Source organism: Felis catus, chromosome F2 (genome assembly GCF_018350175.1).
Source record: "Felis catus isolate Fca126 chromosome F2, F.catus_Fca126_mat1.0, whole genome shotgun sequence".
Lineage (NCBI taxonomy): Eukaryota > Metazoa > Chordata > Mammalia > Carnivora > Felidae > Felis > Felis catus.
This window is the reverse complement of record NC_058385.1, coordinates 18,942,957-18,958,505: the sequence shown is the minus strand read 5'-3', so window position 1 is coordinate 18,958,505 and position 15,549 is coordinate 18,942,957. Positions and strand designations below refer to the sequence as shown.

At 36.0% G+C, this 15,549-nt stretch overlaps 1 protein-coding gene across 1 annotated transcript in view; it reads right to left on the bottom strand.

Moving 5' to 3' along the window:
- CF2H8orf34 (chromosome F2 C8orf34 homolog) overlaps positions 1–15,549 on the bottom strand; it is a 405,526-nt gene that overhangs the window by 280,714 nt on the left and 109,263 nt on the right. Inside the window, 1 exon segment of the mRNA XM_019822764.3 lies at positions 10,970–10,998. Coding sequence (XP_019678323.2) covers positions 10,970–10,998 — 29 coding nt within the window.

The following is a 15,549-nucleotide window of genomic DNA, read 5'->3' as shown; positions in this document are numbered from 1 at the left end:
GGCTTATAAAAGTTGAGAAAAGAAAAAAAAAGAATTTCTGTATACTTTTCACCCAGATTACCCAATGTTGTTAATGTAATAATGTCAACGTTGGTGGTTGATATTTTGCTTTATCATTTTCTCTCTCTTTCACATTGATATATAAAATTTCCCCAGAACCACTTGAAGGTAAGTTGCAAATATGATACCCTTTATCCCTAAACACTGCAGAGTGTATTTTCTATAAAGAAGGACATTTTCTTATGCAGCCACAGAATAATTATCAAATGTCAAAGGACATTTTCTTTTTTTTATTTAAAAAAATTTTTTTTCAATGTTTGTTTATTTTTGGGACAGAGAGAGACAGAGCATGAACGGGGGAGGGGCAGAGAGAGAGGGAGACACAGAATCGGAAACAGGCTCCAGGCTCCGAGCCATCAGCCCAGAGCCTGACATGGGGCTCGAACTCACGGACCACGAGATCGTGACCTGGCTGAAGTCAGACGCTTAACCGACTGCGTCACCCAGGCGCCCCTCAAAGGACATTTTCTTATGCAGCTACAGAATAACATTAATACAATACCAATAACCAACTTTGTTTAAATTTCCTCAATTATTTTAATCAAGTTGCTAATGGCAATAAAGAATCCTGGGTCACATATGGGATTCAATTCTCATGTTCTTGTTGTTGCCTAATCTCCTTTAATGTAGAACAGTTTTCAGTATTTGACATTTATGAGCTTCAAGTTTTTTACTTTTTTAAAATTTTTAAATGTTTATTTACTTTTGAGAGAGAGGGGGAGACACAGAATCTGAAGCAGGCTCCAGGCTCTGAGCTGTCAGCACAGAGCCCAATGTGGGGCTCGAACTCACGAACTGTGAGATCATGACCTGTGCCAAAGTCGGAGGCTTAGTTGAGTGAGCCACCCAGGCGCCCCTGACCTTCATGTCTTTTAAAAATATGGGCCAGTTATTTTTTAGGAGGTCCCTCAATTTATGTTTTTCCAATGTTTCCTATGATTATAGTCAAGTCACTCATTTGAGGCAAGAATAACACAGAAGTGATGTATTCCTTTCTTATCAAAAGGCACATGATACTGACTTGTCTTATTGCTAGTGATGTTAACCGTGGCCACTTGGTTAAGGTGGTATCTTTCATGATTCTCCGCTGTAAACCTGCTACTTCTCTCTGGTTAATAATTAAATATCTTCTGGGGAGTAACTCTGAAACTATGCAGATAACCTGTAATTCATCAAAATTTCACGGACTAATTTTAACATCCTTTGCAGGCCCTTCCCTGAATCAATTACTATGATGGTTGCCAACTTGTGATTTTATAATTTCACCATTCCTTCTAAATGTATTTGTTGGTACTCTACTGTGAGAAAGAGCTTCTCCTTCACCTCCATATGTGTATGTATGCATGTAAGTAGGTATATCAGTATGGATTATGAATTATTATTTCATTCAATGAACTATATTACTATCATGATGTTTAGGCTTTAACATTCCTAGAAGGAGCTCCCACAAGTAGGTTCCCATGTCCTTTCGAAATGTTCCATCATTCTTTGATTGCATCTTACTTCCTGACACTAAAAGATATTCCAGACTCAATGCATACTTTCTCCACTGCAGCCCTAGATTCAGCCATTTCTCTAAAGAGCCTTGGTTCCTTTTAATAGAGAATGATATTTAGAAGAAAATACCTGGGCTCTAGGTGTGCTCAGTGCTGGCACAGAGTGAATTTTATTTTTCAAAATAAAAAAAAATACGAATTCTTAACGATACTTCCTCTTCAAAACAGGATTATAAGATTTTTACTTAAATTTATCAGTCCCACATCTGTATTTCCTTTCCTCTATGCCAAAAATTCTGGTTCTTAAGGATATCAACATAATTGCTTCTTTGCTATATCACACAAAGCATAGACAATAATCTCTTTATAATACTACCAACACTATCCATCAATGACACGACTACCAAAAACAATTTAAAGTGTATTGCTGTTCCCTCTGTCCTTAGAGTATACCCCAGTAAAGAACAATCAAATCACTGTGCTAATAATGACTTGTAATAAATTCATCTCAGTGTGTTTATGCCATCAATATGAAGTACAGTTGTCCCGATTTGTTTCACTTTACTTATGATTATTAGAAACTACTGTTTTAAGATTTTATTGTATTTAAATGGTTCCAAGTGCATATATTCAAAATTCTAAGAAATCAGCCCACTATCCCTATCCTCTCCTCTCTATACCTTTCCTTACTCCTAAGTTTCTGTATCTTCCCCTCTCCTAAGGGTAACTTTTACAATTGTGTGTGTGAGTGTGTGAGTGTGTGTGTGTGTGTGTGTGTGTGTGTGTGTCACAGTACGACAGATTTTGCTCTTGTAGTTTTGGCTTTAGTATAATCACATATGTATCTATACTTTCATTACACTTATCAAGATAAATGGTAGCATACTATAAACACATTTCCTCTCCTTGCCTTTTTCATTTAACAATATATCCTGGGAACTACTCTGAAGTCTCTATGGAGACATTCTTTCATTTTTACAGCTACAAAATATTCTGTTGTGTGGATATACTATAATGTATCCAGTATTTTTATTTTAATGGACATTTAATTGTTTTAAATTTTTGCTATTAAAATAGTACAGCAAGGTATAATCACAATGCATAAGTCTTTTCATATTTTTGCCAGTGTGTCTTTGGAATAAATTCATAGAACTAGGATCATTTGATCAAAAAATATTGCACATAAAGTTTTTTAAATATTGAAAAATTTCCCTCCATAGTGTTTGCACACTCCCACCAGTACATTCCCACCTATTTCCTCACAGCCTCACCAACAGAATATTTTTATAAACTTGGGGATTTCTGTAAATTTGATAGGTAAGCAGTGGTGCTTCATTTGCATTTCTCTTACTTTAAATGAAGCCCAGCATCTTTTCATATCATTAAGAGGCAGTTTCATTTATTTTCTGTGAACAATCCATTCATATGGCTCATTTTTAGTGGAATTTAGGCCTTTTGTTCTCTATTTTTAGAAGTGCCCTACAATTAGAGTTACTAAGCTTTGCCTGTAACGTAAACTACAAATATTTTCCTTTGATTGTCATCTTCCACATTTCAGTTTTGAGAGATAGGTTTTTAAGATAAAACATGAACAATCATACTGGCATATTAGGATCATTGCTTGTTATAAATCAAACATATAACCAACATAACCCTTTACTGACAAAAATATGTGATACACATGTAGGTCAGATGTGGGTGGGCAAGAAATTCTGGAACACAGAAGCAACACAAAAGGATCATAACAATATAAGTATGCCCTAAATACCAAAACCATTCTCCAAATAATCACACAGACATGCATACACACATACACAAAGAGTGAAATCCAGATTTGTTTGGAGAGAAATGAATAGAAATGAAAAGTCAACAGCAAAACAAGTCTATCTAGCGAAAAAACACCTTATTTTTAAAGGAGTTAACTTTTCAGTCCTTCCACTGGTATACTTAATGGAGGCAATCATCAAGTGGCTAGAAGGCCCATGGCATATTATGTCTGTACCAGATTTCAATATTACTTATATTCATATAGCCAGTCTGAAATAATAAAAACAAAAACAACAGTCTCTCTTTAAGCTTCCTAACTTCTTAGTGAAGCAACATAACATAGTATTTAAGAAAATGAGTTTTAAAGTTAAATTTGTACTCAGATCTGAATTCCACAGCATATTATCTATATCTGTAAATTTGTACAAGTTACAAACTCTGTGGTCTATGTGTAAATTGTCCTATGTGTAAAATGGACAGAAGAGCTTTCTCATAGGGCTCCTGTGAATATTTGTAAGAAAGTGTACTTAAAGTACCTGACACAGTACCTGGCAAACTATATGCTTGATAAAATACAATCTGTTAGTACCTGCCGAGTTAGTCTTTTGCATGGTCTCATATATATTTAACTTCCATGCTGAAACATTATTTGTGAGCATGAACACTATAACTGGCTACCCTTCTTTCTATATTTCTACCATATTAGAACTAGAGCTCTTGATATAATGAAATAACTCAAAGAAAGGTCCTGATAGTAAGAAATATGGTAAAAGGCTACAATAAATGAAACTGGATTAGAGATTAGTTCTGGCTATTACACAATTATTTCCCAAAGGCTTAGTGCAGGCTTAGCAGATACTGCGAACAAAGAGTTTCTAATAAAAATCGCAATTATTAATTGAGTGATTATTCTGTACCAGGCGCCTGTAATAAGGACTTTACTGGCATAACCTACTGGAGAGACTAAGAGTATAGACTCTGGAGTATAAACAGGCTGAGTTTGAGTTCCAGTTCTTCCATTTACCGTGGGACCAAGGGGGAACATATGAAACTCTAAGAGCTCCTATTTTTTCATTTATTAGACTGGTAAATAATAGTAACTATATCATGAATATGACATCATTGTTAAGAGCATGGGCTCTGAGGTTAATGGTCTGAACTTGTGCCCCACTTCTATTTTGAATTAGTATAACCTCTGGTAAGTTTGATAACCTCTCTGCATTCCAAATTTGTCATTTGTCAAATGGGAATAATAGTCCCTAATTTCACAGGGTATTAGTAAATACTAAATATGATACTGCAGGTAAATAATCTGGAACACTGCCTCGTATGCAGTAAGTTCTCCAAAAATGTTAGAGATTTTTCATCAGGATAAAATGGTGTAATCTATAAGAAATGCTTAGCCCAAGGTCTAGAATAGAGTATGCACTAAATAGTCCATTTTTATTATATCTCTTATAAATAAATCTATTTAAAGATTCAAGGACTAGAAACTCAAGCTATCATTCAATAGGTAACAAAAGTTAGTTAAAGAGAATATACTGATAAGTTGTCTAAAAGATATGCAAACTGTCTACCACCCTAAATAAAATGTATCTTTTACTTAAGCCAGAACACCAGGAAGCCCTGTCCTATACCTCACTATTGAGACTTCCTGTGGAATTGTTGCATCTAAACTTTGCTTTTGCATTATGATATTTGCCTAGATCAGCAGACTTTATTCAGACAACTCCTGTGAAACTAATGATCTTATTTACTGCAAGAATATGTTTTTTAAATTGTGGTAAAACAAATGGTAACATAAAATTTACCATCTTACACCACTTTTAATATGCAATTTAGTAAAGTGTGTTCATGATGCTGTGCAAACCAATGTGGAGTAGACCTCTTTCATCTTGTGAAACTGAAACTTCATACCCAGTGAACAAATCCCATCTTCCACTCCCCCCAGCCCCTGGCAGCTATCACTGTACTTTCTGCCTCTATGAATTTGGTTATTTTAGATACCTCATATAAGTGGAATCACACAGTATTAGGTCTTTCTGTGACTTTTTTTCACTTAGCATAATCTCCTCAAGGTTCATCTGTGTTGTGGCATGTGACAAGATTTCCTTCATTTTACGTATGAATAATATTCCACTGCGTGTGTGTGTGTGTGTGTGTGTGTATGTGTGTGTGTGTTTTGTTTATCTATTCATCCATCAAAAGGCATGTGGTTCTTTCCATCTTTTGGTTATTGTGAATAATGGTATGATGAATATGGGTGTGTAAGTCTCTTTGAGATCCTGCTTTCAATTCTGTTGAATACATACCTAGAAGAAGGATTGTTGGATCATCTGGTAATTTTATCTTTAATGTTTTAGGAACTGTCATACTGTTTTCCATAGTAACTGCACCCTTTTACATCCCCATCAACAGTATGCAAAAATTCCAATTTCTATACAGCCTCACGAACACTTATTATTGTCTGGGGTTTTTCTGATAGTAGCCATACTGAGGGTTTGAGGTGGTATCTCGTGGTTTTGATTTATGTCTAATGATTAGTGATATGGGGGTCTTTTCATATGCTTGGTCATTTGTATATCATCTCTGGAGAAACGTCTATTCACGTTCGTTGCCCATTTAAAATCAGATTATTTGTTTTGTTGTTGAGTTGTAGGAGTTATTTATATATTCTGGATATCAACCTCTTTATCATATACATATGATTTGCAAATATTCCTCATAATCTGGAAGCTATTTTTTGTACCCTGTTGATTATATCCTTTGGTGCACAGATGTATAAAAATGTTTTGAGGATATTATTGATACATTATATGTATGTACTTCATGACAATAAATGGGGGTTATTCTTCTTGAGATTCAGTAGTAGGAATGGTTAGTTTTCCTGTGAACTACTGTTTTTCTCTAATCCTATGGTGATGAGGATACCAAATGACAAAAAGCTCAATTGTGGCTCAACTATGGTGAGGATACTGAGCCTCAAGACTGCATGTTGTGCAGGGGACTCACATTTTTCCTATACTCTGTTCCCTTTGAAATTATTTCTCCAAATATTCCTTTTAAATGTTTTATATTTTATATATTTTAGCAATCTACCTAAAATTATTTTTGAGTGGGAGAGTAATTGATGTTATTTTCAATAGTTACTAAAACCATCACATTTCACAGGGAAGGAAACTAAAGCTCAGCATCTATAAATAACTCTCTGAAGTTCACATAATTAGTAAATGGCAGGAGGAAAGGTTCAATACAAGGTTTACTCTGTGGATTTTTCCAAAATATCAGGCTATTTCGTCAAGCAGTGAACAAAAATTTCCATAATATAGACAAGAAGTATCATTTGTGATGTGGTTGCTATATCCTCTAAGTACTCAGAGGAGGTGACATCACTTTCTGCAAGAGTGATCAGGAAAGGCTGGAGCTTGAAAAATAGAAAAGTTGGAGAGAGGGGAAGGAATGACAATGAGCAAAAATGTGGAAATAAACAAGAATGTGACTTGGAGGTACCATAGTCTAGCTGCCTTACAGTATTCCTTGTTGAGCACAACACAGACTCTGAATAGAGAAAAAGAGGGAAACAAAGCATAAAATATAGATTTGAGTGACAAAATGGAGACTGTTAGAGTGACAAAATGGAGACTGGTGTTAGAAATATGGACTTAATTTGGTAGGTAGCAGGAAGTCATGGAGAATTTTTAGCGGGATTCCCTAAGTAAGTTTCCCTAGAACCAAAGGCTTAAAAAGTGATATATTCATATGTTCTCTGAAGCAAACCTGTAAGACAGTAAAGGAAGCAGAAGACAGGGAAAAAGCTAGGCAAATATATGGGTTTGGGTAAAGTCTACTCACAACCTGATCTCCTAAGGAGCTCTAGAATGTAAATGACAAGTCAGGGTCTTATTTCAGTCCATCACTGGCTGAGAACCCAGGCATCTCTGGGCAAGATGGCTCCTAATGGATTGAAGCAATCCTCAGGAAGAGTGAGCCAATAAGGACCCAACCCTCAGAGTACTCAAAGGACTGGTCACACTGCCCCAGGGAATGGTAACTGAGCAGGCGCCATCCATGTCTACTATATGGCATTTTGAAGGATGAATTGGAATGGTAGCAGACTGAAGAATTAGATACAGATTTGAAAGGTAATATCATCTGAACTTGAATAGTGGCTGTGAGGCAAAATGATAGCTTCCTCAGAACGTCCATATCCTAACCCCCAAACCTTTGAATATCTTACATTACATGGTAAGAGGGACTTAGCATGATTAAAGTTAAAAATGTTAAGATTCAATTACTCAGATTAGCTAGGTGGCCCCAACCTAATCACATGATCCCCCAGAAGCAGGAAGCTTTTTCTGCTACAGTCAAAGATAGATGAGATGTTGCTGGTTTTGAAGAGGCAGGAAAAGGGCCATGTACCAAGAAACAGAGCAGCCTACAGAAGCTGGAAAATGTAAGGAAACATATTTTCTTCAGAAACTCAGGAAGGAATGCAACCCTACAACACCTTGATTTTAGCCTAGGAAGACTTGTGTTGAACTTCTAAACTATAGAACCATTAGATAATAAATATGCATTATTTTAATTTGTTACAGCAGCAATAGAAAACCAATACATTGGCTAAGGAAAGGACAAAACTGATAAATAAGAAGTTGTTAGAATTCCCACAACTAAAAATAAAAGCCTTAAAAATAACATCAGCCTCTGTTATTAGTGTTTCCATTTAAAGTAAAATTAATCATTCAAAACTAACTTTAGAAATTGCAAAAAAAAATCATTTCAATGAAATTATTATTGAATATAATTGGAATATGAGAGTAAAGGAACGGTACTTTATAAAGGTTAAGAAAAACAGATCTTTAGCAAGCCCCCAAAGTTATTAACGAAGATTAAAAGGAAAAAGCTGAATTGATTTTTATCATTACATTTAAGACACAGGTGTCAGGTCAACACAAATTGTAAATAATTCTATTTGGCTTTTTTTATACCTGCCTGAGATTCACATTTTCTTATTGAGAAAAATACAGGACTGTGAGCTTCATGGTCAGCAGAGAACGCTGTGGGGCCAACTCTCTCCTCAACCAAGGCTGCTTTCCAGGCAGGCAAAGGATGGTGTCTGTGGCTCTGGCAGCCTGTGTTTGCCTTTTATTACCTGGTACTCTTAAAACAAATGGGTATGAGAGTGGTAACAATTTCTTTGTACTGGCATCAATATTTTTTAAGTAAAAGCTTATTTATGACAATTGTTGACATCTTCTTGATAAAAATTAAAAATAATAAATGTGCAATGAATTTCAGCAATTTCTATGAAGTCTTCGAAAACAGGAATGTCTGGTAAGTAAAAATTATCAGTCTATACAATTTAGTTAAACAGAAACTCTCTCTCCTAAGAGAGAGGGTTTGGGGTGAAGCTATATCCAGAGCATGATACTAACCAAGTGTCATGGCATCCACTGAGGGCGAGGGTGAAATCTATTTTCAGTTCAAAGAACAATTAGTACATTCTTTAGCTCACCAAAAAAGGTGTAGACACAGCCCCACTGCTAGTCAGAACCCAGAAGAAAGGAAGGATGAGGGTCACGCAGAACCACACAAAGCTAATTTATGACTCACGCAGCCAGGGCTTTGCAGAATGTATTGGAAGGAACAAATGAACCTAGAAATAGAGATGATGGCTTTGTACTTAAAGTGAACGAATAAAGAAGCACGGATTATGTAATTTCTGCAAGTTGTAAGGAAGGTCATGGTGTAAGAGGGAGACCAGCATGGGCCAAAGACAATGATGGACACACAGAGGAAGAAGACTAGAAAAGCAGGACAAATCGAGAAGATCACGTCTGCCACTTTTTCTACTTGCTGTTGTTTAGAGTCAAGGTCTAGTTTTGCATAGAGTTTTTATAGATATAAATTAATTTTTTTATAAATTTATTTATTTTGAGAGAGAGAGAGAAGAGGGTGTGAGCAGGGGAGGGCGCACAGAGAGAGAGAAAGAGAGAATCCCAAACAGGCTTCGCACTCTCAGTGCACAGCCTGATGTGGGGCTTGATCTCACAAACCAGGAGATCATGACCTGAATCGAAATCAAGAGTCAGACGCTCAACCAACTGAGTCACCCAGGCACCTCAATATAAACTAATTTTTAAATATTGCAATAGTCTGTTAACTTAATACTTAAAAGTATATTAATAAATTTTACCTAATATTTAACCAAACAGAAATGTATTCTTATGGTACAAAATTCAAAAGGTCTAATTTTATTTGGAATAGAAGAACTAACTAACTTTATTGCTTTTGTAAAAAAATTATAATTATTACATTATAGTTCATTATTTCAAAAGGTAATGATTTATAGGACCCCATTTTTTGTATAATACTTTCTATCATTTTCTATCTATAACCATCAAATCAACTGCATTCTGTTTAGAGAGATATCTGGACCAACACTCACCAAATATTAATGGCTATTTCTAGGTGCATTTCCCTTTTCCAACTACATATCTGTTGTCAGATTTTTTTTTTCGGCCGAGATAATTTATCATAACACATGAAGTACAGAAACAGATATGAAAATCCAGAAGTTTCCAATTAAGAGATTTTCAAAAAAGTAACAAATGTAATGTTCTCACAAATACCTTGTTTTGGAAAATGAAGTATTTTTCATAAAAAAATGTTATTGTTAATGTAATGGTTTTATCACTGTTTTTTAAATGAAGAACATACATTGAGTTTTTAATCTCTTACATGGTAAGTATTGATAGTTATCATCTACACAAACCAAAGCTTCTTGGGGTCCTCCTCTGTCATTTGTAAGAGTGTAAAGGAGTCCTGAGTCCAAAATAATATGAACTTTTATCCCAATGACTTCTAAATGTATAACTAAATCAAGTTTCTGATGGGTAACAGCTCATATAAAAATATGTTTAATAGACAACTCAAAATAAACAGCCCAAAGAGAACTCCTAATGCTACTGCAATCTGCTTGATTTGTCATTTCCCCAGTCTTTCCAATTTTGGCAAATGGCACTACAGTTGACCTAGTTGCTCATCTTCCAAACCTAGGATTCATCATTGACTGATTTCTTCTATAACTCCTCACATCTGACACATTTACAAGTTCCACTGACAGTACTGTTAAAATATATTCCTAACTATATCACTTCTCACCACCTTCATTCACAGTTATCACCCCAGCTGGGGCACCATATTCTCTTGGCATCTTGGAATTTTAAAACAAAACAAAACAAAAACTTACTGAGTAAGGTGTAGGTACAAAGAGTAGTTCTAGAAAAGTACAAGTGTTTTCTATATAATATCATCATCATATATAGAAAAAAAATTTACATAATATTATGTTTTCTTTTTTTTTTTAGTATAGTGATTTAGTGATTACAGTGATTCAGTTTTCTCTAACCAAATTCTAAAACTCTTGACTCCAAAGAATAGGTGATATATATATATATATATATATATATATATATATACACACACGTCGTGCAATAATTTTCATAAAAGAATCAAAGCATGTCACTGAAAGTTTTAAAAATGTTAGCACCAAATAAATTATATTTGAACACTTTATGTTTCAGAAAGTTTTTCATTTAGACAGTGGGTTAAAATGTAAATTCTACATTTTATTTTCAACTTACCTTATCGAGTTCATCTGAAATTGCAATACCTGGGATTCAAAAGAGATTTATAAAAAAGTTTTAGAAGCAGTTTTAATAACCCAATGTTAGAAACAAAAATAAAAGTTCTATTTGTAAAACTAGCACATTTTCCATTCTATTTTTTCTTGTTATTAGTGCTTCAGAATATTGAGGTACATCTCAACTACATACTCTACTAACAAAAACAAATTAGGAATTTAAGTCAACTATAACAGCATGAACTGCCCAGACAATGCAAATGTGCAACGAAGACAAAACAAGTACCATACCGCTCGCAGATCGTTAAACGCAGAGCAAACATGCAAAGACAGGTGTGGAGATGTTGTCTGTTATAATGACCATCAAGTACAGCTTAGCTTGTTACAATTTTGTTCCTTCTTAAGAATTGATTTAGACTCCTAGAGTGATTCAATATCAAGGCAGAATAGTGGTTGGAGATCATTTATTTTAATTTCCTTATTTTACAGATGAAAACACAGACTATAGAGCGTAAGGAATTTGCCCTCTATTCCCTCAGATGGACAGTTTCTTGAGTCAATGGATAAATGATTCCTCCTCACCAGTTCTCCTTCAAATAATCCACATATTTCTCATTGTATATCTCTAATTTCTATTTACCATTCCTCTAAAATTGGTCTAAATCAGAAATGTAAAAAGTTTTAGTCCTTAATTTATTTGTGATAATAGACTCTGTTAACCCCACTCTCCTTCTTGAAATGCCTCTCTTTTCTATTCTCTTTGTCTTCTTCACAAGAATCCTCTTTTTTGGGGAGGGGGGAGTCCTTCCCTGAAATGCCTAGGGTTCTTTGCTGAGGTGTCTTTTCACTTAATACACTTCCCGTGGTAATCTAACGTATACAACTGACATTTTTATTTCTCTCTATGGTGATGACTAGTGAATCTTTATCACCAGCATAGATCTTCTTCCTGAGCGACTTGCTGAATCCTTGTGGGCATTTCAATTTCAATATGTCAGGCTAAGGACATCCTCCCCCCATTGCCTCACTTCTCCTTTTTTTGAACAATGGTGTGCCTATGGCTGAACATGGGTACTCTGGCCACGTACTATAGCAGGAGTATCTAGCCCTCAGGTTTGGGGCCTAGGGTAAAGGGAAGCTGGTGTCCAATCCCAGTGTGGAATGAGCCAAGAGACAAGGAAAGTTCTCAGGTTTGAAGTCAAAGGAAACACAGAGAAAATAAAAACAGGTTGAAGCCAAAGTTCAGCGACTATAAAGCCCAAGAAAGAATGAGTTGGATTGGAAAAGAGAACCTGAAAACAGTAATAAGAAAATGTCTGAGTATAAATCTCCTCACCCAATCAGGTATAGAATGTCTGTACAGGGTACTTTGTTGGTTTGCTATATATCATCTCTCTCTCTGTGGACCTAATAAATCAATTATACACAAAGTAGAAAAAGATGCCCTACTTCATCTGAGTAAATGGTACGACTCTTCCCCCTGTAGATAAAATGAGAATCACAGGTATATTTGAGACACATTCTCCGTAGCAATACTCTATGAAATTCTTTTTTCATAAGGTTATTGGAAACAGGTCCCAGAATAAAACTCAAACTAGCTAAATAGGAAACTTCATTTGGGAAAGGAATTATGCCTCTAACTGTTCCAAGTGTGTGGTCTCACATATTTTGTTAAAATATCTATTATTATATTTTCCTAACATTTACATATTTTGATGACTTTGCCTAAGAAATTACCTAGACAAACCTCTATTATACGTGTAATTCTTTCCGCTATTACTCATATCAAATTGCGTTAGGGTATTTTTCACTTTACATTATTTTATTTTTAATCAAAGCTTAAACTGATTAAAAGCAGTTGGAAGAATGTTAAAGAAATGTTCCTTTTCAGAAGCATGAAGTCCTAATGAGAACAGTATCTATTGAGGAGCCAGGATTTCCCTCCTAGTTCCTAGAAGAGCATTCACACCTATTCCCTGAGAGGAGACTAACCACTTTGTGGTACATCATTCTCTACTAACAAAAACAAATCAGGAATTTAAGTCAACTACAGCATGAACTGCCTGGACAATGCAAATGTGCAACAAAAACAAAACAAGTAAACATACTGCTTGTAGATCGCTAAGTGCAGAGCAAACATGCAAAGACAGGTGTAGAGACGTTGTCTTTATGTTATAAAGACAATCAAGTACAGCTTAGCCATTTCATTAACTCTAAAATCCATTATATTTTAAGCCATATTTTATAAGTTCACAGAAACTGAGAAGCAGGGGGCACAGAAAATATACAAGAAGAACTATAGTGCGTTGCTACAATCTGTTGCAAGGAAAGAAGGCTCAGGGTTTGACTATGGGTGGGTAGTGGCTGGGATACACGGTCTTCCTAAAACTCAAACTGAAACCTTAAAGGAAACGTTGTCCTATCAGAGTAGCCAAAGAGGCTTGGCTTAGGGTAGCAATGGTGTGCAACTTATAGAAGTGGGCTGCCTGTAAGAAACTGGGGAGAATGAGTTCCTGCAGAACTAAGCTTCTCTTCTGGATAAAGAGACAGGCAAGGGCTCCCACAGCCATGTCAGAGGTGGTTTCCTGATTCTGCTTTAGTGCAAACCTATCTGGATGGAGTCCCTTTGTGTCCTTCAACTTATGGGCATTTCCACTTATTCAAATCTCCAAAGAGGTCTCAGTGGTATCAGAAATTTATGTTAAAACACAGTTCTCACATTACCAAATTTGAGTTCTGCTCTCTCGAGGAAACGACAGCTATCTGCTTTACCAAGATGTTCATCTTCCCAGGTATCAGCTTAGCCCTACGCTTCAAATTCAGTTGTAGTTACAAGAAATGGAAGTAGCAAATTTTCAGAAGTCATTAAAGCTTAGTCAGTGTATTTCATTTCCTAACAGTAGGTCAGAAAATTCTCATGGTATGAAATGGAACTAGGTATTTCTCCAAAATTTTTTCCCTATGGAAAAAAAATCCCAAACTGGCCCAAAATGGCTTGTGAGAACCAATTCTGCACAATTCTTCCTAACTCCTCATTCAGTAATGTCACACTGATAGCCTGAAATTAGCCATGGTGGGAGTATTTACACCCTGGAGATTGGCAAATGCTACAAATAGGGATTATTCTTAGAGTCAGCATCCCAGCACACCACTGAGTATAATGGTGGTTATTGTGTTAAATATATGGTAAATGTTAAATATGGTCAATAGTGTTAAAGCAAATACCTGTGTAAGTATCACACATATCAACAAACAGAACATTACTGATACTCCAGACCTACCCCTGACCATCTGTCAATTAAAACACTCTTTAAGTAGGGGTGCCTGGGTGGCTCAGTCAGTTAAGCGCCTGACTTCGGCTCAGGTAATGATCTCAAGGTTCGCGAGTTCGGGCCCCACGTCGGGCTCTGTGCTGGCAGCTCAGCGCCTGGAGCCTGCTTCTGATTCTGTGTCTCCCTCCCCTCAGCTCCTCCCCTGCTCACACTCTGTCTTCTCTCAAAAATAAATAAAGATTAAAAACATTTTTTAAACACTCTTTAGATAGGCTGCTGACTGCTTTTAGAGCAAAGGGAATTCCTGCTACCAACTGAGGGATTCTATCTTCAGTTTGGTTACTAAAGAACCAAGTTGGAAAACTTTTCTGTAAGGAGCTAAATCGTAAATATTGCAGGATTTTCAAGTTACATGTGGTCTATGTAATATCCTTCTTCTTTTAAACAATGTTTAAAAATGTAAGAAACATGCTTAGCTTATGGGCCACAAAAACAGACCACAGGCTAGATCTGGATCCTTGGTCAGAGTTTGAGGGAGTCTTGCTCTAGAAGCACATGCCAATTTTTATCCTTCATTATTGGCTCCATCAGTCTTCAAAGGACATTTCTAAACCTTAAGAGTTTTCATCAGGCCCCTACCCATCTCCTCACAGTAAAGGACTTTCTCACTATAAAGGACTTCAACTTCTAATATCCTGAAAAATTTGAAACTATCAGATTTAAACTCCTTAGCATCCTCCCCAAGCCATTTACATTGTTCTCTCTAATCGCAGAGGACAATATGTTCTCTCTCCTAAGAAGCCCAATTTCCACACCTGTTTCTTGACTCTGTCCTCATCTACCCTCTCTGGGATTTGCTTCATCTATTATCTTCCTTCTCTGTCCTGAATCTGCAAGTTCTTTCTTTTGGTTTCCTCTGATCACCCTAAAACCCATTACATAAAACCCATTACACCCACACACATATTCTGTTATCTCCCCTCTTCCCTGTCTGTCTCTATCTTTCTTTCTCTCTCTCTCTCATAGACCCATGCACACATGTGCATGAAACTAAAGGAAACCAAACCAAAATAACTCAAAATCCTAACATCCTTGACTTTCCTCCACTATAATGTTCTCTTTCACACCTTTTCTTTTCTCATCAAAACTTTTCAAAGTGTTTATACTCCTTGTATCTCTTCCTTACTGTCCATTAACCCTTCCTTCCCCTACATACTAGCCTCTGCTTCCATTATTCTCTTGAAACGTCTCTATACACATCCTGATCATGTAATCATATGGAACACTTTCTACTACGAAAAGATATCCT